At 41.6% G+C, this 23,955-nt stretch overlaps 2 protein-coding genes across 2 annotated transcripts in view; one reads left to right on the forward strand and one right to left on the reverse strand.

Moving 5' to 3' along the window:
- The first annotated feature begins 208 nt into the window (after window positions 1-208).
- Window positions 209-1,198, forward strand: LOC120915847 (olfactory receptor class A-like protein 4). The gene has a single exon (XM_040326654.1). The coding sequence runs from the start codon at window positions 209-211 to the stop codon at window positions 1,196-1,198; it is 990 nt and encodes a 329-aa protein (XP_040182588.1).
- A 6,652-nt stretch (window positions 1,199-7,850) lies between these two features.
- LOC120915380 (taste receptor type 1 member 3-like) overlaps window positions 7,851-23,955 on the reverse strand; it is a 45,185-nt gene continuing 29,080 nt past the window's right edge. The window contains exons 5-6 of the mRNA XM_040325817.1: window positions 12,053-12,167; window positions 7,851-8,833 (exon numbers count right to left, since the gene is read on the reverse strand). Coding sequence (XP_040181751.1) covers window positions 7,917-8,833; window positions 12,053-12,167 — 1,032 coding nt within the window. The 3' untranslated portion in view covers window positions 7,851-7,916. The remainder of the gene's footprint in view (window positions 8,834-12,052; window positions 12,168-23,955) is intronic.

The raw sequence follows: 23,955 nt of genomic DNA on the forward strand, positions 1-23,955 counted from the left end.
TGTGTGACGGGGAAGGGTGGAGTATAATCTTGTTTTATAAACAATTACCATTCACTGGTATTTAATGCAATTGTTTGGCATTATTTTACATTCAAAATATTTAAATTTTAATATGAATAATATAATTTATCTAATTCTTTTTCTTTATCAGGCTATTCCCAATATTTAAGGATATATTAACTTCCTTCACAGAAAATAGCTACTTGAAATGGCAGTTATACCAATAGATATTGCCTTTTACATGGTCTTGGTAATCTTTGGAATTTTGGGAAACTCATTGGTGCTTCTGACAGTAATAAGCAATGCTGTAGAGAACAAGACTATGCCAGCTTCTGATATGATACTTATGAACCTCACAGTTACTCACCTTTTATTATCTGTCCTTCGGAATGTCCTGGTTGTTACATTCCAGATGGGAATAGATCTTCTCTTCTCCACCTCTTGGTGTCGGGTCTTCATGTTCCTTTGGACCCTTTTGAGGTCCATGAGTGTCTGGGGCACATTCTCCATGAGTGTATTCCATTATATCAGCATCAGGAACCATTATTTTAAACTCAGAGCAAACTCTTTCATCACCACCATTAAAGTCTTAGCTGCACTTTGGATATTCAACAGCTTGTATTATATACCAGCTCTATTATATACTTCTCGTGGGGAATCTAACACCACATTTTCAGTACAGCTAATAAGCACCAGTACCAGACCTGTGTTGGGCTGTGTATGGAACTTCCCAAGCCCTAATGCAAACCTTTTCTTCGTCACTGCATCATTGGTTATTCATGAAATCATACCTGTTATTCTTATGGTGGCCACTAATCTAGGTACTCTGTATACTTTGCAGCAGCATTCAAGGGCTATAGCTGCACAAAAAACCATAAACCGTGTGGCTTCTGAGAAGAAAGCAGCCATGGTGATCACCACTTTGGTCTTTTTGTTTGTCATCTGTTGGGGAACCAACGTGGTAGCTGTTAACTTCTACAACTTTACAAAAGGGGCATCTGCTTCCACCTTCCTGTTGCCCATGGCTAACTTTGCTGCCTATGTTTTCATGGGCTTCAGCCCTCTGGTGTTATTGATTGGACATGGCAAGCTGCGTAGAAAACTGATTAGCCTGATATGTAAGCAGTTTAAACATCAAGTTAATCCAGTTGCCTCCTCGCTTAAGTTTATTACCAATGTGACTACTGACAAGAGTTAGGTAGACTTTTAGATAGACTAGTCCTTCTCATAAATGGATTATTGTATAAAGTTGTAAGTTATCTAAAAAAAACACTAAAAGTCCAATCATATTTATGACCTGGCAATGGCTAACACAGAGTAAATGGTATTTCATTAATTATTTATGTATAATAAATTGTTTCTTGAGACATTTTGAATGCAGACTATTTCAGACAAATTTTAATTTAACTTTTTTCATCCAAAGTAAAAGATGAATCACATGCCTTCTGTGAGAAATGTTTGCTGTCACCTGTCAGTAAAGTAAAATGTAGGTGATATCCTTTGTGTGACTAACTGAATATAAATTAATGTGCAAGCTTTCTTAAACACTTCATTTCCGTCTTCAAAGCATGCTTGGAATCCATGCCCGAAAAGGCAAAAGTTTGCACCTCAAAATATATTTAGCTAGCCACATGAAATTTATCATTTAACATTTTTACTTTCTTACTACTCTCTAAGGCTAAACACGTTACTGCTCTAAGTGTCTTCACCTTTTACCTTACATGTTTCAATGCCAGAGCAAGAGCAACTGCAATAAACTGCATGTGACCAATCTGGGCCAAGCACAAGTCTGTAGTACATGTTGGGAAAATTCCATAATTTGTTGGTTCTTGGAAGCATACTTAGCATGCCGTGTGTCACTAGATACAGTAAGTTGCTATTATGTGGCCTTGATAGAGATACATGAAACATTGAATGTTTAGGTAAATATACTGTATAGTTGCATTACAAAGTGGAAAGTAAGATTCAACCTTGTTTTGGTTTTCTGTGCTGTATTAAAGACAGTTCTCATGCTGACTAGTCATATCAATGTTATACTAGTTTATATTTTTATATTTGATCTTAGATATAAAATATTTTCTTTTACTGAATAATATTGAGATTTTACAAATAAAAAAGGTAAAAGTGGTACATAAACGAAACAGAAAATAAAGCATCAATACACCTTGTACAAATATTGTTCCCCAAATGTAAAGTAAGAACGGCAAGGTGTTTATGTAATATATTGGGTTGTCTGTGGTGTCAATGTACATCCAGGTTTATCGTAAAGAAGTAAAATTGCATGAAGTGCTAACAGGTAATCTTATATAAAATGCTACCTTATACTTAAGCCCTGTACACACGGCCCGGATTCTCGTCAGGAAAAAAAACGTTGTTTTTCCTGACGAGATTCCTGGCAAGATTCTCTTGCCGGCCGAGTGTGCACACACACCATTCAAAAGTACCGCCGTTCTTTTGAATGGCACGAACGCGGTGACATCATCGACTATGACGAGCATGCGCTCGTCAAATTCGATGCCGTCGCCGCCATCTTGCTTCACCCTACCTATGCCTTGGAAGCTACCGCGCATGCGTCAAAGTCATTTCAAGCATGCGCGGGTTTCCATGGAGAGGTAAGTATACACATGCTCGGATTTCTCGGCAGGAAAACACTGCTGAGAATCTTACGACGAGAAAATAGAGAGCAGGTTCTCTATTTTTCTCATCGAGATTCTGGGCAGTGTTCTTGACCAGAAACCTCAAAGCCTCGTACACACGCACGGTTTACTCGGCAAAAAAGCTTTGCCAGCAGTTTTCTTGCTGTTTCTTGCCGAGAAAATCGTGCGTGTGTACAAGGCTTCAGAAACAATTTGAGTCAGAAAAGCTTGTGTTTTTTTAAATAAATTTAGGTATAACCCTATTCATTTTTGTTTCTTTAGTTTTGGGGAGTTGTGTATTTATTGTTGTTTGTATTTCCATTGGGAAGGATTTCCCCTCACTTCCCAACTAAGTGATGCTGAATTCCAAAATTTCTGTTTCAATCGTTTTTATTAGTATTTTGAAAAAGGCAAATAAGTAAGTGAGTACTAGCAGCAAACATTCCTCGCAGGCTCTTAATCATACAACAAGAAATGGCATATATGTGTGGGAGGGGGGCAGAAGATAAAACACTCCTTGAGAAAATTCAGAGTCTGTGCCCTTGATAATGGTCCCTGGCACAGGATGGGAAATCGTCCCTGAGGAGCAGACAGCAATAAAAACCCATGGTAACATTCTAATCTCCCTTACTCTATAAAGAAAAAAAGTTTAACTAGTTTATGTTACAGCAAGAGAACCATGTTATTATAGCATGATATACCTTTATAGATATAAAGCAATGACATTACCACTTATATTTGGAGATGCCAGAACTTTAAAATATGTAATTATATTTTACAATTGTGTAGAAAATTGAAATATTTGTCAATATTATTTAACAATATCAGCGCTGGCATGGTCGTGCGATGTGCTGTCTGGGGAGGTTTAATAATCTCTTACTGTTTGTTTGCATAGACTTTTGGATATTCAAGTTTTCACCCTTGCCTTTCATCCAATACAACCCTTCGGTATAACTGTTGAGGAAAATTAACTATAATTTATACATTTTTAAAAAGAAGCAAGTGACTTGTTGGAAACCATAAATACCTTGACCATGCCTCCATCCCTATTGTAGTAAAAAATAAAATAAATGGGCAATGGGACTTTAAGTGAGGCATGGATGGGCATATAGAATTGTTTAGGATATCAAGGGTAGATTAACTGTCACGGTCCCGTCAGGGAAATCTCTGTGGCCAAAAAGAATTGCTGAGTAATTAATCTGAAAAATTAAAATCAAAGAGTCAAATAAAAAAATTCATAATGTAATATGTATCATAATATATAATACAAAGATCATGCAGACAAAGGCATAATACATGTAGTAATAATCACATTGGCATATTTAATATTCAAAATCCAGGACATGACTAATAAAAGCAATCACAATAAATTGACATACAGATACAGTGAACATGATTATCCAAAAAAATATGTAAAAGAGAACAGTTTGATGAAATACATGATTGGGCAAGCTTATCTTGGCATCCCTGAGCATAGACTTGACGCGTTTCTTGGCGTTTAAAGCCAGTCATCAGGAGTGGGGTGCGTAAAAATTAGCTAGAAAAAGGGGGAATAGATGGACAAGTGAGTCAATGCGGTCTCAATAGTTAGGTCATAGTTGCAACAAAACCGAGTCAGATGGTATGATACATTAACTATAGCAAAGCCCAAAAGGGTAGCCCAAGCGTTCCAAAAAGTGGAATGGGATGGTGGTCCTGGATGAACTATCTCCCCCGGGGTTGAGGCGGGATGGATCCCCCACAATCCAAGGACTCTCCAATCATGAGGAGAGCCGAGGCCAGGTTGGCCTCGGCAGATTCACTTCACACATCTCCATCTGATGAGAGGCTCCATGTGTTGTCATCCACACTCACAGGTAACCAAGGATTCCTACATTAGGACCCATACTACACGACTGCACACATGCCTTCCCTTCCCCTTAGCACACACATCCTCTCCTTTACACCCATTTCTTTCCCACCAATATTCCCACCATTGCTGGGCAATACACTGGATCTCCATTCATTCATTCACCAGCCCCACGGCCCATTTAATTCTTCCCCCCCCCACCCCCCCATTTCTCTCATTAACACTTTTTTTTTTTCTTTTACCAGCACCTGTATGTGTGTCCCATGTGTGCCCACCTCACCTTTTGGCATTTTGTGGCTGTACGTTATTTTACTTGGCTGATGTCCCACGCCATCCTATCTTTGGCTCTCCTCATGATTGGAGAGTCCTTGGATTGTGGGGGATCCATCCCCGCCTCAACCCCGGGGGAGACAGTTCATCCAGGACCACCATCCCATTCCACTTTTTGGAACAGGCTTTGCTATGGGTAATGTATCATACCATCTGACTCGGTTTTGTTGCAACTATGACCTAACTATTGAGACCGCATTGACTCACTTGTCTGTTCATCTATTCCCCTTTTTTCTAGCTAATTTTTACACACCCCACTCCTGATGACTGGCTTTAAACACCAAGAAACGCGTTGAGTCTATGCTCAGGGATGCCAAGATAAGCTTGCCCAATAATGTATTTCATCAAACTGTTCTCTTTTACATATTTTTTTGGATAATCATGTTCACTGTATCTGTATGTCAATTTATTGTGATTGCTTTTATTAGTCATGTCCTAGATTTTAAATATTAAATATGCCAATGTGATTATTACTACATGTATTATGCCTTTGTCGGCATGATCTTTGTATTATATATTATGATACATATTACATTATGAATTTTATATTTGACTCTTTGGTTTTAATTTTTCGGATTGATTACTCAGCAATTCTTTTTGGCCACAGAGATTTCCCTGATGGGACTGTGACAGTTAACCTACCCTTGATATCCTAAACAATTCTATACGCCCGTCCATGCCTCACTTAAAGTCCCATGGCCCATTTATTTTATTTTATAATTTATAAATGTATTAGTTATTATTATTTTGATAATTATAGTTATTTATTATATAGTTATATATATTTTGCATACTATATCAAATGGATTTATCATGACCTCCAGTGCTATCTAAAGTACCATATTATAGTATTTTTTTACATATGTTTTATTGTATAAAGAACTTCTAAAACGAATTCCTTACTACTTCAAAAGTGACTCAAAGGAATCTGTGACATCAAAGTTGTTTCTGATAACCACTTAAAGTGGTTGTAAAGCCATTGTGTTATCTTCCTAGAATCCCCTATGTTTCATTAGGTTATGTGCACCAGTGTATGTTCTATGTAGCACCCACGTCCAAGGAATAGGGTGGTAGCCAGCCTAGCTAATTTGTAGTGTTTAGTGGTCAAATGACTTCTGTTCTTATCCTGTTTAGCTTTGGTTTCTTCCTTTTGTCAGTAGGTGGTGTTGTTGCCTTTGACATTAGTGTGATGAGCTACAGTGAGTTCAGGTTATGAATAAACATACCTTTCTCAGCAAATCAGACTGACGGCTTTGCATGCTGGGAAATGGTATTTATTTGGGAGAAGTCCTGGCTGCTAGGCCTATCTGGGTGTTCAAGTTTCTGTTGAGAAAAGCCTGCTAAAGATCTGGAAATGATTCTGAAAGGGATTGAGTTCTAATGCTGGCCATACACAGGTCGAATTTCGAACTAACTTTCTTTTGAAAATCTTATCTAAGAATTTCCGTTCATATTTCGCACCGTTATTGAGCTGCAGCAACAGCCGATTTTCTTGCGGCCATCGAATTTTAATAATCCAACATGTTGGATATTTTTAAAAAAAACTGACGATTTTCTAATCAATGATGGGAGAATCATGTGAGAAATGTAATCGAAAAAGAAATGTGCATGTGCAAGAAAATAAAATTCCTGAAAAGAAAAGAAGGTTCCCGGAAAGAAAAGAAGCTTCATGGAAAGAAAAGAAGGTTCCCAGACACGAAAATTATTTTCTGTAGGAACATGAGGTGAAATTGAAGGTTTGGTCAGGTAATTTCGAAATCAATGGTGGCACCATCGGATCACAAAACACACAATTTTTCTGATTTTCAAAAGAAAGTTCTTTCGAAATTCGACCCGTGTATGGCCAGCCTAAGGAAGCACCAGAGGTGACTCTTCATGAGCTGGAGGTGATGATGGGGCTGCGAGGACTTCAAGAGAGAACTCATCCAAGGGAATCTGTTTATGACGCTGTGAGTAAAGTTTAGTTACCAAAGGAGACAACCTATCCTACAAAGTACAGATGTTCTGTTTCAGATTAAAGGCTCTTTTTCCTGTACTGCTGTCTACCTTATCTCACCTATTTTTCTCTAAGAAGTCTGCCAATCTGCCTGTTGTTGATCATTACTAGGGGTGTCCTGTGCCCGATCCCCTCTCTTCCACATTTTTCCTGTTTAAGAAATAAACTTCTCTCTTGTTTAGGCATAAAAGTGACTGGCGCCCAATTTTCTTTCTTGTTTTCTTGTTCATCACCCCCCCCCATGCCTATTAACCTGCACCCTGAGGTATTATGTCAGCCCTTCCTACCTCTGATAGTAACCACCAAGCTCCCAGAAAATCGGGATAGGCACTACATCTTTATAAAAGATTTGGTGCTTTATACCTTATTTTATAGCACCACTCTGCGCTCAGGTGACCGCCTGTCACTCTCCTCCTCCCATCTGACAGCTACAGTGGGAGGAGTGGAAAATCCCCCACAGACATCAGCCAGGAGGAGGGGGGAGGAGAGAGGCGGGCTGTCACGTAATCGCCAAGCGGCGCTCTAAAATAACATAAAGCGGCATATTTTTTTATATACAACATACACGGGGCACACAACTTAAAGAAATATAGGGGATTCTAGGAAGATAACAAAGTTATTTTAGCAGCAGGAGGGGAGGGGCAGGGAGCAGATGAGCAAAAACAAGCTGACAGGCAGGGAGGGAGGGGTTAGAGGGGGAGAGAGGGAAGACAGCGGGATGACAGAAGCATGTAAACTGAACACAGTAATCATGTGGTAAACGTGGTCAGTTTTCAGAGGTGAGGGCAGGATCAGCCAGGTATTTTAGATGATAGAAAGGGACACATTACACAACACAAGTACTGTGCTGTTATTACTTTAAAGGAACAGGATCAATTTTTTTTATTTTTTTAGGGTTACTACCGCTTTAACTTTCAACCAAAATGTATAATGTTTCCTGAAGTGCTGTCTGAATTCAAGCAGCTTCCTGAGTAAGTTCTCATTAGCTGCTAATTTAGCTTAGCTGCTGGTGATTTACACATCGATTAAAATCAAAACATTGATTCTTTAAAGATATTTTATTATGCTAACAAAAGTTCAGGAAAGTTAGCCAATCGAATTGTGTCTACTCATTTGTCTTTTCCTCTTGACTGTCTGGAATACAAGTGCTGAAATATTCACTGTTGTTCATTTCCTTCTTAAAGAGCAGAATGTAACATTTCGGGAAGAAAACAGCAGACAGAGCCCCCAGACAGCTGCTCAGAATAAAAACCATCTGAATGAGAGATTTGTAGCCAATGTCTGTGCTGACGTAAGTGGGTATAAAAATGATCCAGGCAAGAATCACAGTCAGCATGGCTATGGTGATATCTCTTGCCATGTGATACTGGTGGATGGGTTTTTCAGCCATGAAAGAACATATAAAGGATAACAAGACCAGCAGCCCGTTGTAGGCAAACATCAAGCCAAACTGGAGCAGTGGTTCACATTCACAACTAAGATAAATGGCCAGGGAACTCACGTCAAGTGATGCCAGCTTTACCGAGAAGGGCTGGGAGGACTTTACATACAAGGCACAGAAGAAAAACTGACCCAGGAATGTACATATTAGGATGCTCCATCTTCCTGGATAAAGTAACCAATACAAACAGGATCCAGTAGACAAAGAACTAAACTGAAGCTGTATAGATTTGACCAGTATCGGCCCAAGAAATACAGTGAAGCTCAAGGAAAGCATGGGCTGCTGTAGAAAACACATTTTGTCAGAAGGTTTTCCAATATAAAAGAAAATGGAGGAACACATACATACCAGACCTAGCAGAGTCATAAAGCTCTCAGATTTACCAGAAGCAACAAGCAGAGGGGTGTGCCAATTCTGGAATAAGATCACAGCCACTGTGCCAGTAATGACCATGATTAGTCCCATAAATATAAGAAGGGCAATCACAAAATAGTTCCTCCATGTTAGAAAAAAAAAGACTGGATCTTGGCAGGCTTTGCTTCCTGACTTGGACCACTGGCCAGAAGGACACGGTGTACATTCTGTAAGAATTTGAAGAGGTGAACATAGTTATATGTCAGAAACGATCAATGGTGATTTTCAATCAAAAACTTTCTAGCTAGAGCACTTTATACCCATCTGTACCTTAGCAGGGCCTTTCTTCCAACCAACTGGTAAGCAGCAGTGGGTCCCCCTCCTGCTATTGTCAGAGGACTGACGTTTGACCATGCAGAAAAATTGTCTAAATGTGCAAGTGGACTGTGTAATGTAAGCTTTTTTTGGATATAATAAATATTGGAACTCATTGCTGGAATTGCATTATAGTATTTTGTCAGTGAAGATGGACTGGAGCTTTTACCGAGCACCCGTGTTTACTTGATTCCCATGGCCTGCACAGGTACAGCGCGTACAATGTTTCTCATAGGTGTCTGGGCACACCCTAATCACCCTGTGCTGCACAGATTTCCCCTGTTGCATGGCTGCTGAAGAAAGGGAAAGGGGAATCTCTGTCTCAAAAGTGAGACATCAGGGGTCGGTTTAGACCCCTGATATTTCACCAAAGCCCTCAATGGGGATCGTAGAAGATTATAAAAAAAATAATAATAAATTATTGCAAAAAATAAATAAATTTAGAGGTAGCTCTTTAGGCTTGGTTCACACCAATGCGTTTTTTCATGCTTTTTTGCAGAAACACAGGACGTTATTTTTAGCATGGGTTCCTATGGAACTCGTGCAAATCACGGCAAAATCGCAGTTAAAAAACACAAAAAGGTGTGAATGGAGCCTTAAAGCGGAGGTTCACCCATAGATTACACATTTTCCCCTTAGATGAATGCTCGTTTTGTCTAGGGGAATCGGCTAGTTGTTTTAAAATATGAGCAGTACTTACGGTTTACGAGATGCATCCTCTCCGTCGCTTCCGGGTATGGGCTGCGGGACTGGGCGTTCCTATTTTGATTGACAGTCTTCCGACGGTCGCATCCATCGCGTCACGATTTTCCGAAAGAAGCCGAACGTTGGTGCGCAGGCGCAGTATAGAGCCGCACCGACGTTCGGCTTATTTCGGCTACGAGTGACGCGATGGATGCGACCGTCGGAAGCCTCTCGGAAGACTGTCAATCAAGAAGGAACGCCCGCTCCCGAAGACCCATACCCCGGAAGCGACGGAGAAGATGCATCTCGAAAACGGGTAAGTACGGATCATATTTTAAAACAAATAGCCGATTCCCCTAGACAAAACGAGCATGAAGCTAAGGGGAAAAGAGAAAAAAAAAAAAAAAATTGGTTGAACTCCCGCTTTAAAGTAAATGGGTTTCCCTGTGCACGACTTGTGGAAACATATGTAAGTCACACTAAAAAAATGATGTGTTCCTACTTTGTGAGATGTGAATGAGGCATTAAGTGGTCAGAGGTAAGCTGTACATAAGACACAGTCACTTTGACCTGAATGAGAAAGATGCCAATGTCTCTTTAAGATGACTGTCAGGGCACTGTCAACAGCAGAGATGTCTGAAGTCCTAGCATTTCTGCCAGTACATTGCATGGCCGCAGGAATGCACACTGGAGCCCAATGGGCACACAGGTGCAAAGACAGATGCGCTCCTGTGTATAACCGCCAGCTATCCACCTGTATACGCTTGCTCTGATCCCCACCTGGCAACTGACCTTGGCTTCGAACCAACTCCTCTCCAGTTCTCTGTTCTACTAAAGACTTGCTGCTTTTCACGGCTGCCACCTGTCTACAGACACCACTCCAGTGCATCAGCTGTACTCCCAAGTTTTCCTCTGACAGGCATCCTAGTCATAACATCTATGCAAGCATTCCAGCAGGTGATTCATTCTACTTTAGGGCTGACTCCTCCTGTTCCACCTTCAGGGGAGTCTGGAACTTAGCCGCAAGAGAAGCCCTCTCTCCAGCACCAGGTACTTGATACCCTCCAGTGCTCACTGGAGCACTGAGCTTTGCAGAGGGTGGGAGTGGCTGGCTCAGTCTCCCAGAAGATCACTGAGAGGCTGAGGCAGCTGTCAATTCCATGTGTTGGGTGGATCCAGACTGTAATTTATGGATAAATTCAGTGCCTGGACCGTCTGAGTGACATCGGCTAACAGCACGCTTTAGCTGCTGTTGGCTGAAAACAGGTCACAGTAGTGCAGAATGAACTGCACTCCTGTGATCCATAGGAGAAGTAGGACCAAGAAAGCTTTGGCCATATTTCTCCTTTAAAGTGTATTTTTAGGCAAAACCATTAGCTTTAGACCTTCTGTCAAGTTCTTATAGCTGTCTGAGTCTCTACTGCGTATATTCACTTGTACAGATGACCCATGAATAAGTCATGTGGCGAGTGACGCAACGCATGGGGGAGGAGCCTATGTGATGGGACTTTCGATCTCTCATGGAATGAGGAGTCCAGAGCACTGAGCGGCATTATACACTTTATAGCCCCAGAGGATCCGTGAGTGCACACACGAATTAGATGTCATTAGCCCATGCTAAACAGTATTGCGCTATGTTTGTTTTTCCTCTCTCTTTTTTGGATCATACATTTGGGAAACACCTGAGCGCGGGATGTATCTGCCTGAAGACTTAATCCATGCCTGATTATATGCTTAAACATAGATTGTTACAAGCGGAGCCCCCTTGTGGGAAAACATCTGAGCGGTGCTGGAGTGTGTTTCATTAACCCTGTGACTCCTGAGCCAGGTTCTGCTAGCAGTATTGTCACTGTGTATTTACACAACATTGGGAATTGATTTCATGTCATCGCTCTTTTATGCTGTATCGGTAGTACACATTTAGTTGAATTTAGCGCATTTATATATTTTCGATTCACTTTTGGGTTTAGTTCACCTGATTATTTGCAGCTTTTTTCATTTGGTGATTATTTGTGATTTTCACTAATTATTAGTAGCGCTGTAGTACACATTTTAAAATACAGATGACCATGGTCACCGATAAAGAAAGTGAGGTTGAAATCCAAAATGTTGGAGTTGTTCCCAGAACAAGACGTGAGTGGAAATCTTTTAACAAGGACACTTGTTCCAGGACAGCTGTCTGGAGGGGAACTAAACGCACTTTAGGAGATTTCTACAAATTCCTGTTGAATATCTGGGGCAGAAGTAAAGGGAAATGTCTCCAATGGCACACAGACCGCAAAAAATAAAAATAAGCAAATAACCCTTTCCTACTTTTTGGGCTATACATACACTGTAATATTCTGACATTGTAAGAGTAAAAAAAAAGGGCTGGATATAATGACAACCTGTGGAGTTTACAAAGGTTCCCTCGGGACAAGTAAGACATTCAAAGCAGCAGAAGTCTTTGATCAACTTGACCTGACCTTCTGAACATTGCCGGGAACATGTAGACTCTGGGACCTGCATAAAAACACAGCATGAAAAAGAATTTAAAACATTTATCCTGATTTCAATTATGTTGTTCTCCTATTGATAATAATTATTTGGATCATTTTGTGTTGTAACTTTATAATAATTAGCTGACATAACAATAAATATCAAACTATGGAAGGAAAGTTTAAAGGTGATTTACAATTCCTAAAAGAGACAGGAGGCATCAGGAAAAGGTTATAGCTAAACTCTTCTGGCCCCTGATAAAAATCTTGAGCCCAAATCCAATGACATATATATATATGGCTATGCAAACAATGAGATTTACAGGAGTACAGCCAATGCTCGTTTGGCTGTACTTCTCCTGTGAATCACAGGAGTGCAGTTTGTTCTGCACTCCTATGACCCATTTCCAGCAAAGGAGCTGAAGCCCGCTGTCGGGTGATGTCACAGAGCCAGTCCAGACTCGGACACGATTGAGACAATGAAGTCTTATGGCGCAGTGTATCTTAAGCGGCGTAACGGCGCGGAATTCAAATTGGTGATTAGGGGGCGTATTTACGACGTAAAGGAATGCACCGGCCGCTCGTACGTTCGTGGATTGTCGGAAATAGTTCATTTGGCATACTCGACGTGGAAAACGCCACCCAGCGGACGCAGAAGAATTGCATCTTAGATCCGAAGGCGTACGAAGACGTAAGCTTGTCGGATCTAACACAGATGCCGTCGTATCTTGTTTTGAGGATTCAAAACAACGATACGGCGCGGGTAATTTGAAAGTACGCCGGCGTATCAGTAGATACGCCGGCGTACTCGCTCTGTGGATCTGACCCATAGTCCTTAGAAATTGAAGGTAAACGGCAGGGAAAAAATTGCAAAGCATGCAGGGAATTCAAATCGTTGTGGAAAGAGATGGCTAGCAGACAGGTAGCACTCACATGAAAGATTTTTCAGGTGAGCTAATACTGGATTGTCAAAAAAAACTATTGTTTGTACTGGTGTTACAAGGTTGATGCTATAAAATGAAAAGTGTATTCTGTAACTATATATCTTCTTGTGGTTGTTTTTTTTTTTTTTTTGGGGGGGGGGACTCTCCAATTAAGAAGAAATTAGGAAGAAACAGAGCTTTGCTGATTGGAAACCATTTAGGTCCAGCAAAAGCTCTGCTGAGTCAGAGCTAGAGTCTTCCAATCAGGAAGAAACATGAGCTTTGCTGATTGGAGAGCTGTAGGTCCTTTACAACCCCCAATTAGGGATGAGCTTGGCGTGTTCGCACACTCCACTTGCAGAGCCTGCCAGGAAGTCTGCACCGTGCTGCGCTAACCACAGGCAGGGAGACATTTCCCGATCTCTGTTGCCGAGTATTGGGACAATGTCTCCCCGCCTGTGATTAGCGCAGCGCCGCGCAGACTTCCTGGCGGGCTCTGCATGTGGACTGTGCAAACACACCACAGCTCATCCCTACCCCCAATGAATCAGATCAAGAGCTCTCCAATTAGGAGGAAACATGAGACATGAAACATGAGTGTAACGGCTACCCACTGGTGTGAGGGTCTCAGCCGCTGGAGACGTCCTTTTCCCTGGCAAGCTGCGATATGCAGGTACCGCCGGTATATCCCATCGAACGCCCTTCCAAGAAACGAGACGTGCTACGTTTGAAGGGTCAAGTAGACTGACTTTATTTTCCACATTTTTCCTCCTTATATCTGGTTATAACTGTACAGAAACAAATGACACTCCCCCCCTCATCACACACTAAGGCTAATTACTAAACATTCTTTAATTAATAACAACAAAACCTTCACCCACTCCGTCTCCTAGGCAGACGTTTCGTCTCCGCATACAGAGACAGTGTTATCACACATAAACAGTTTTTAGCATGCGTAATTATAGTTCTGAGAGCAGACCTGGGATTAACACCTGTCCATTACAACACCTTTATACAAGGACAATGGACTGCCTCCCAGGCCCTGACGCAATTAGCATGTCACTAGACTGAGTCATAGAATATTGACTGGTTGGGGTCACAATTAACCAACATCTTGTAGTCTCTCAAGATCCTGCAATTATTATCAATGTCCAGGCAGAATAGTCCATAATCCGTTACACTGCCCCCCTTTTGTGGAACACTTCGGCAGACCCGGATTGATCCTTTTCGGATCAACTTGGGGATGTCCGGTCTGCTGTTAGGGTAAAAGTTCCGTTTGCCTGGACAGTCCGTCGTCCTTCATATTGGCTTACCAGGTCGGTAGCTGATGGTGACGGTGAATAATAGAATTCAATTCTGGAACAGTCACTTGCTTTGCTCTCTCAATGGCTCCCAAAACCTGTTGCTGATGCTCTTGGGACAGATACGGCACCACCTGGATGCAAATCCCATTTAATCTTTTGACAATTTCCGCCTGTTTGTGCATTTCAATGTTCAAGCCACGGGACATCTCATAATACGTGACATAGTGTCGTTGCATCTCTGATTTCTCACTGGCCAACTTGTCACATTCCCATTTTAGACTGTGATATTGTGCCGGATCTACACTACATGTCGGGGAAGGTAGTCTTACCCGGTTCTCTGCAGCAAGTGGGTTGATTCCAGCAACGCGGGTGGTCACGGCACAAGCAGCAGCAGGTGTAGGTAAATAAGCCGAAGTCAGAGGGCCAATGTCGTTGCCCAGCACCACCTCGGCAGGTAGGTTGTCCATGATACCAACTGTGGTCTTTCCTGACCCGGCTCCCCAGTCTAAGTGCACCCGGGTGGTGGGTACGCGAAATACAGCACCCCCTGCGACCCGGACGGCAACTGTGCGAGTGGACACGTTCTCTGGCTTTACCAGATGTTTTTGAATCAACGTGATTGTAGTCCCAGTGTCTCTTAGGCCTTGTGCTACTTGTCCATTCACCCGTACCTCCTGACGGTGATGCTGACGGTTATCCGGAGAGGCCGCTTGTATTGGGTCTGCCTCATACCAAATTCCCAGACATTCCTCAGGGCCCCCCTCGGTCTCCAGGCAGTGGGCCGCAGAGGGACGTGATGGAGTGACCTCTGTGTTGGGTGTTGTGCGTCTCCAATTGTTATTTGTAGCTCTCAAAGGGCAATAACGAGCAATATGTCCAGTGTCGCTGCAGTGATGGCACGTCACCCTAGGCGAATCCCGGGGGTAGTTGCTAGGCCCCTGAGGACGTGGTGGGACTGGAGCCCGAAACTCTGGGCGTGGGGTGACGGTTGGAGTACGCGGTTCTACCTTCTGAGCCAGCCGCATAGTACCCTGGCTTACTTTCCTTGTCTCCGCGTACTCATCTGCTAGCCGAGCCGCCTCGTTTAAGTTAGCGGGACGGCGATCTCGTACCCAGTCTTGTATGTCTGCGGCCAGGTCTTGGAAGAAATGTTCCATTAGGAACAGCTGCAATACTTCCTCCCCGGTGTTGGCCTTGCACCCTTGGACCCAAAGGGATGCCACCCTTTGTAACTGGTTGGCCCATTCCATGTGGGAGTCCACAGCCATCTTCTTGGACTCCCGGAAGCGCCGGCGGTAGGCTTCTGGAGTTACGGCGTATCGGGTTAGCAGCGCCTTTTTAACTTGCTGGTATTGTAAAATATCCTCTGGAGCAAGAGCCCGAAAGGCTTCATTGGCTTTGCCCGACAATTTCCCCGACAAAATAGTGACCCATTGGTCTGGTGGTACCTGGTGTAGTGAGCACTGCCTCTCAAAGTCCGCCAAATATCCATCGAATTTCCTCCTCACTTTCTCCAAAAGCTTTAAATGCAGTGAACGGTATTTTCTTTCCTGTAGCAGCAGGTGGGGGAGTAGGAACTGCAGGTGTAATGGGCTGTCTCGCTCTTACCAGTTCCAGTTCTTGTCCCCTCTTCGTTTGTATCTCTTCCCTTGCTTCCCGGAACAGCTGGTTGATTAGTTCCACGGACGTTTCTGGATACAAGGATAATCTCCGCTGTACAATCCCAGTAATTACATCTTCTTTGCTGACAGGTGCAAGGGGCTCCGTTCCTTCCATAGATCCATCCATTTCGTCCAGCTCCAGCAGGTCAGCTATCAGCTCCCTCCGTCTGTTGCTGGCGCTCCTACCACGACTCTCCAATAGATCTTTTAGTGTGGATCTTTTCAGCCTGGCGTACTGCGACTCCATTCAGCACTTGCTCTTTGGATAAAAGGACCATCCCACCGCTGCCAACCAATGTAACGGCTACCCACTGGTGTGAGGGTCTCAGCCGCTGGAGACGTCCTTTTCCCTGGCAAGCTGCGATATGCAGGTACCGCCGGTATATCCCATCGAACGCCCTTCCAAGAAACGAGACGTGCTACGTTTGAAGGGTCAAGTAGACTGACTTTATTTTCCACATTTTTCCTCCTTATATCTGGTTATAACTGTACAGAAACAAATGACACTCCCCCCCTCATCACACACTAAGGCTAATTACTAAACATTCTTTAATTAATAACAACAAAACCTTCACCCACTCCGTCTCCTAGGCAGACGTTTCGTCTCCGCATACAGAGACAGTGTTATCACACATAAACAGTTTTTAGCATGCGTAATTATAGTTCTGAGAGCAGACCTGGGATTAACACCTGTCCATTACAACACCTTTATACAAGGACAATGGACTGCCTCCCAGGCCCTGACGCAATTAGCATGTCACTAGACTGAGTCATAGAATATTGACTGGTTGGGGTCACAATTAACCAACATCTTGTAGTCTCTCAAGATCCTGCAATTATTATCAATGTCCAGGCAGAATAGTCCATAATCCGTTACAATGAGCTTTGCTGATTACAGAGCTATAGGTGTGACTTGTAGTGGGCATGTCTAATATCTTCAGAGAGACCTCTGCTTTCACGCGCAAAGATCTTGCTGGCAGGAGAAAGTCATTTTTAGGCTTTTTTTGTGGCTTTCTAAGGAAAACAAGTTGTAAGACTTTGCATATCTTTTGTTTTGATGCACTAGACATTTATTTAGTTGATTTAACTAATAGTTTGGCTGCGGTTTAAGGTAGGGAATAAAATACTGGCCAGCTACTGCTCCTACTAATTCACAACCTTGCGCCTGGCACTGAAAACAAATATATGAGCCAACATTACCAATGAACATTGTCTGGTATGCTTGTGGCAGTGCAAGCTAGACAAAAGGTCATCCAAACAAACAGTCAGCAAACAGTCATTCCTTCAAAACAGAGTTTTCTCTTTATTGGCTATAGCCTCCTCGCCATACACACTTATGTGCAGAAGCTCAAGCAGCAATAACTCCAAGAATCACATTTCTCCTCTGAAAAACATATTTTTTTGTAGTAAATAATAAGTCACAATTGCAGTAATGCAACAAAGCCTTAAATATTCACTTGTTTTTTTTTTTGCATTAATATTTTAATAAGCAAAATAAATATAGAACGTTATATGAGCGCGAAGAAAAAAATGGTGTGTTGGTGCGTCTGTCATTTTCTGCCTTGTTATGTTTATTTTAGTTGCATTATTTTGCATTATTGATTCACTCTGGCGATGATATCATGCTTCACTAGCAGTCATTTTACCTTGATACACTGTAGGTTATTGACTTCAAGCTGTCCTGTTTTTCAGAAAAGAAAAATGCAGTACTAGCAATTAATTTATTCTGGAGTGCTACCGGGTCAGTCCACCAAAAAGTGATATGTAAGATTAAGCTCAGCTTCAGCAAAAAAAAATGTTTTATTATAGTGGAGAAGGATTAAAAGTGTTATTAACCACTTAAGGACCTAGCCTGTTTTTTAGACGCGGTGTTTACACGTTAAAAACTATTTTTTTTTTGCTCGAAAATTACTTAGAACCTCCAAACATTATAATTGTTTTTTCTAACACCCTAGAGAATAAAATGACGGTCATTGCAATACTTTTTGTCACGCTGTATTTGCGCAGCGGTCTTACAAGCACATTTAAAAAAATATATATATATATTTTTTTTAATTAAAAAATAAGACAACAGTAAAGTTAGCCCAATTTTTTTTATATTGTGAAAGATAATGTTACACCGAGTAAATTGATACCCAATATGTTACTCTTCAAAATTGTGCCCGCTCGGGAATGGTGTCAAACTTTTACCCTTAAAAATCTCCATAGGTGACGTTTAAAAAATTCTACAGATTGCATGTTTTGAGTTACAGAGGAGGTACAGGGCTAGAATTATTGCTCTCGCTCTAACGATTGTGCCCATGCCTCACATGTGTGGTTTCATATGCGGGCGCTACTTATGTTCACTTCTACGTGCAAGCTCGTCAGGACAGGGGGGCTTTAAAAAAAATAATAATAATTTTTTATTATTTATTTTAATAGATTTTATTTATTTTTTCAGTTTTTTTTTTTTTTTTTTAAATGGGTCACTTTAATTCCTATTACAAGGAATGTAAACATCCCTTGTAATAGAAAAAAGAATGACAAAAAGACCTCAGATCTTATATTTAGACTCAAATGTAATAATAAAAAAATGATTTGTCATTTGAAAAAATTACAAAAATAAATTGTCCCTTTAAGGCGTATGGGCGGAAGTGACATTTTGACATCGCTTCTGCCCTGCTATGGTATGGATACGGGTGGGGGCCATCTTGCCCTCACTTCGTATCCATGCCCAGCACAAGAAAGGACCCAATCGCCTCCACTGCTGCCGACGGCTCTGGTAAGCGGCAGGGGGCGCAGGAGAGCGATGGGGGGGCCCTCTAACGCCACCGATAACAGTGATCTCGTGGCGAATCCACTGCAGAGACCACCATTATCGTTTACAAGACCGCCACCTGAAGAGATGGATACCTCGGTTGTGGCAGCAGCTGCTGCGATTACCGAGATATCCCTCTTCAAACTAAGGACATATATAGTCGTGCGGCGGTCCTTAACCCTAAAACAAAAAAATATATTGCAATTTATCTTTGCTTAACCACTTCAAGTCCGCACACTTTCACTCCCAATTTTTTTGTTCCAATTCTTTGGAAAATTACATTTTATTTTCTTTCACAAAGTTGTCAATTTATCAAGTTAATTCTCATGTACAGCATAGGCATACTTAGAATTACACCCCAAAACACATTCTGCTACTGCTTCAGATTATTGGGGTACCATACAATGAGGGAAAAAGTATTTGACCCCCTGCTGATTTTGTACATTTGTCCACTGAAAAAGAAATGATCAGTCTATAATTTTAATGGTAGGTTTATTTTACAGTGAGAGACAGAATAACAACAAAAATGTCAAGAAAAACAAATTTCAAACAGGTTCTAAACTGATTTGCATTTTATTAATGAAATACGTATTTGACCTCTTCCCAAAACATGACTTAGTACTTGGTGGCAAAACCCTTGTTGGCAATCACCGAGGTCAGACGTTTCTTGTAGTTGGCCACCAGGTTTGCACACATCTCAGGAGGGATTTTGTCCCACTCCTTTTTGAAGATCCTCTCCAAGTCATTATGGTTTCGATACTGATGTTTGGTAACTCGAATCTTCAGCTTCCTCCACATATTTTCTATGGGATTAAGGTCTGGAGACTGGCTAGGCCACTCCAGGACTGTAATGTGCTTCTTCTTGAGCCACTCCTTTGTTGCCTTGGCCATATAGTTTGGGTCAATGTCATGCTGGAATACCCATCCATGACCCATTTCCAATGCCCTGGCTGAGGGAAGGAGGTTCTCACCCAAGATTTGATGATACATGGCCCCGTCTATCGTCCCTTTGATACAGTGAAGTTGTCCTGTCCCCTTAGCAGAAAAACATCCCAAAGCATAATGTTTCCACCTCCATGTTTGACGGTGGGGATGGTGTTCTTGGGGTCATTGTTAATCCTCCTCCTCCAAACACGGCAAATTGAATTGATGCCAAAGAGCTTGATTTTGGTCTCATCTGACCACAGCACTCATTCAGATGTTTATTAGCAAACTTCAGAGGGGCCCTAAGGAGGGAAACCTTGTGGGCGCTGCAGGATTTCAGTCCTTCACGGCGTAGTGTGTTACCGATTGTTTTCTTGGTGATTATGGTCCCAGCTGCCTTAAAATTATTGACAAGATTCTTCTGTGTAGTTCTGGGAGGATTTCTTACCGTTCTCATGACCATTGAAACTCCACGAGGTGAGATCTTGCATGGAGCCCCAGACTGAGGGAGATTGACACTTATTTTTTTTTTCTTCTATTTGTGAATAATCGCACCAACTGTTGTCATCCTCTCACCAAGCTGCTTGGTGATGGTCTTGCAGCCCATTCCAGGCTTATTTAAGTCTACAATATTGTCTCTGACATCCTTGGACAGCTCTTTGGTCTTGGCCATGGTGGAGAGATTGGAATCTGATTGATTAATTGCTTCTGTGGATAGGTGTCTTTTATACAGGTAACAAGCTAAGATTAGAAACACTCCCTTTAAAGGGGTTGTAAAGGATTTTTTCCCCCTAAATAGCTTCCTTTACCTCAGTGCAGTCCTCCTTCACTTACCTCATCCTTCCATTTTGCTTTTAAATGTCCTTATTTCTTCTGACAAATCCTGCGTTTTTCTAGATATTTTTGTTGTTATTCTGTCTCTCTATATTAAAATAAACCTACCATTATAATTATAGACCAATCATTTGTCTGTCCGTGGGCAAATGTACAAAATTCAGCAGGGGATCAAATACTTTTTTCCCTCACTGTATGTGAGAGACATTTTTACAGCCTGGCCACATAGAAGACCCCAAAATTTAAGGCGCACCTTCAGGCATTCTAGGCTCATAAATTACACATCTGATTTCTGGGCTATCTATCACATTTTTGGAGCACCAGGACGGTAGAAACGTCCATAAAATAACCTAATTTTAAAAAGCAAACACTCCAGGGTATTTTCTGAAAGACATAGTGAGTCTTTTAAAAATGTAATCTTTACCACATTTTACCATTTATAATTTTTTTTAAATCACTACTCACAAGATGAAAAGCATGAATCACGTGAAAACGAGCCCTCAAGTCCCACAATACATCACAGTTTGTGTGACCAACCCACCACTGCTGGATAATTCACATCGTCTGGAGGTCTCAGAACGGCAAGACAGCCCCGCCTCTCCAGTACCTTTTCAGCGTGTGTGTGTGTATTCTGTGTGTAAGTATACTGTTTGTGTATATTGTGTGTCTGTATGTGTATACTGTGTATGTATACTGTATGTGTGTATACTGTGTGTGTATATTGTGTGTCTGTATGTTTATACTGTGTATGTATACTGTATGTGTGTATACTGTGTGTGTCTGTATGTGTATACTGTGTATGTATACTGTATGTGTGTATACTGTGTGTGTATATTGTGTGTCTGTATGTGTATACTGTGTATGTATACTGTATGTGTGTATACTGTGTGGCCCCATAATCTATTCACTGGGGTCCCATAATCTCCTATTGCCCGAGTGCCCCGTGAGTTGTCAGTCTGCCCCTGTAAGAGAATGAAAGTTTTTACAACTGCAGTTTAGAAATAGAAAAAAAATACGAGGGTTCTAAAAAACACAGACAACCTTTCTGGTTCAAAATGTTCTTTGCTCAAAAATGTCACAATTCATGCCTTGTCAAGCTTTTGTACTTAGCTGGTCAGCGTCACCTTCTAACAGAATACTGCCATCTAATGGAGTTAGCTGGATCTGCTTTCTAATCACTACAAAAATTATCAAAAATCTATGTGGTTGCCTGAAATTGCCTGAAATCACGTTTGCTCTATGAATCAACATGTGTAAATAAATAGGTGCTACAACCTTGTGGATGAAAACATGGGTTAGGTGGCCTATCCAAATCGAAATTCTCACAATAGATGCATTAATGTGCATGTGGCCGGCTCAGCTCAGCCAAAAACATGCCCTAACCCTTTTATGGGAACACAGTGATTGGGATGATTGGAGAACATATCTGATTCAGAATAGGCCATGTTGGACCTCTGCAGAAGGACCACTGCTTCCACGAAGAGAGTGAGGGTCCTTCTCTGCAGCCTGCAGGCGGAGGACTGTTTTTTCCACTTAGACTGTGGCTGTTTCTATTAAAAAAAATTACCTGTAAGGTCCTTGCACACAGTACTGATGTACTGTATGAATGCTGGATCTCCTTGGGAGAACATTTCAAAATAATAACTAGCTGACTAACTAATAATAACTAACTATTATATAATAGGGATTGGAATTTCCTTTCAAATTTGGCTGTTAGTGAATGTAACGAATACAAATTCATCTGGAGTTATGAATTATCCCAAATAACAAATGCTGCATCTAAACTAATGGAATGTAAAAAATGAATAATAATAAAAAAATATAATTATTTAGTATTATTAATTTGTTACATTCCATTAGTTTAGATGCGACATTCGTTATTACGTTCACTAACTGCCAAATTTGAAAGGAAATTCCAATACCTATAATTTAATAGTTAGTAATAGTTATTATTAGTTAATTAGTTAGTTATTATTTTGGATTTTTGAGTTTTCTGATTTTTGTTCTTATTTTCAGATTTTATGAATTTTTGGATTTTCCAATTTCATATTTCAAATTTTCGGGTTTTCAAGTTTTTTAATTTTTACATTTTGGATTTTCGAATTTCAGATTTTCGTTCTTTTGGATTTTTTGAATTTAGAATTTTTTGCATTTTTACAAAATTTTAAAAATGGGTTTTCGTTAATTTGAATATTTCCAAATTAACAAATTTGTTGAATTTCGCCAAAAAACGAATTCGGAACTAAAGGAATGTCTAGTGTTTTTGGCGCCCGTGTGCAACAGCCCTAAGATTTTGCACACCTTTTACTTTTGGGACAAGTATCTAGGCATTGTCAGGTAAAGCGGAAACAAACCCGTCCATTTACAAGTTTCCCAAAACAGATACATTTAAGACCAGGGCTTTTTTTCAGCAGGAACGCGGGGGAACGCAGTTCCGGCACCTCCAGCATTGAATGTATGTAATGACAAGGCATGCAGAGGTGGGCTGGGGAATCTATTGTTGCTGGGGAGGTCTATTATTGTTGCTAGTGGGGAATCGATTGTTGCTGGGGGTCAATAGTTGCTGGAAGAGATCTACTGTTGAGGGAGGGGTCTGTTGTTGCTGGCTGATATATTGTTGCTGGAGAGCATCTATTTTTGTGTGCCGGTCTATTTTCGCTGTGCAGGTCTATTATTACTGGTGGGGGATCTATTGTTGCTGGAAGGGATCTCCTGTTGAGGGAGGGGTTTATTGATGCTGGCTGCTAGAGAGTCTGTTAATATGCGGCTGGCTGCTGGGAAATCTGTTGTTGCTGCCAGGGGCCTATTGTTGCTGGGGTCCATTGTTGCTGGGCGGTCTGTTGTTGCTGGGGGAATCTATTGTTGCTGCAGGGGTCTCTGCTGTGGGGGATCCACTTTACTGATTTTCTTGTTATTTTTAACATATTCCATAAAAATTACTTAGCACCACAAAATGATACTGGGTTATGTATTCTCTAAAAGGGGTGGTACTGGGAAGTGGGTAGGAGGTGGAACCAAGGGGTGGTGCTCAGAGGTAAGTAGGGGTGGAGACAGGAAGTGATCCAAAAGGGGGGGGGGATCCAGCACCTATTCTCTTTGAAAAAAAGCCCTGTTTAAGACATACTGTGAATGATAACTGTTAGGCCCCATACACACGATAGAATTTATCCACGAATACGGTCCAGCGGACCGTTTCCGCGGATAAATCCTCTCGAGGATTTCAGCTGATTTTAATGCGATGGAGTGTACTCACCATCACATTGAAATCCGTGCCGAAATCCTCTGGCGATGACGTGTCGCGCCGTCGCTGCGATTATGACGCGGCGACGTGCGCGACGCTGTCATATAAGGAATTCCACGCATGCGTCGA

Source organism: Rana temporaria, chromosome 10 (genome assembly GCF_905171775.1).
Source record: "Rana temporaria chromosome 10, aRanTem1.1, whole genome shotgun sequence".
In the NCBI taxonomy this organism is placed as follows: domain Eukaryota; kingdom Metazoa; phylum Chordata; class Amphibia; order Anura; family Ranidae; genus Rana; species Rana temporaria.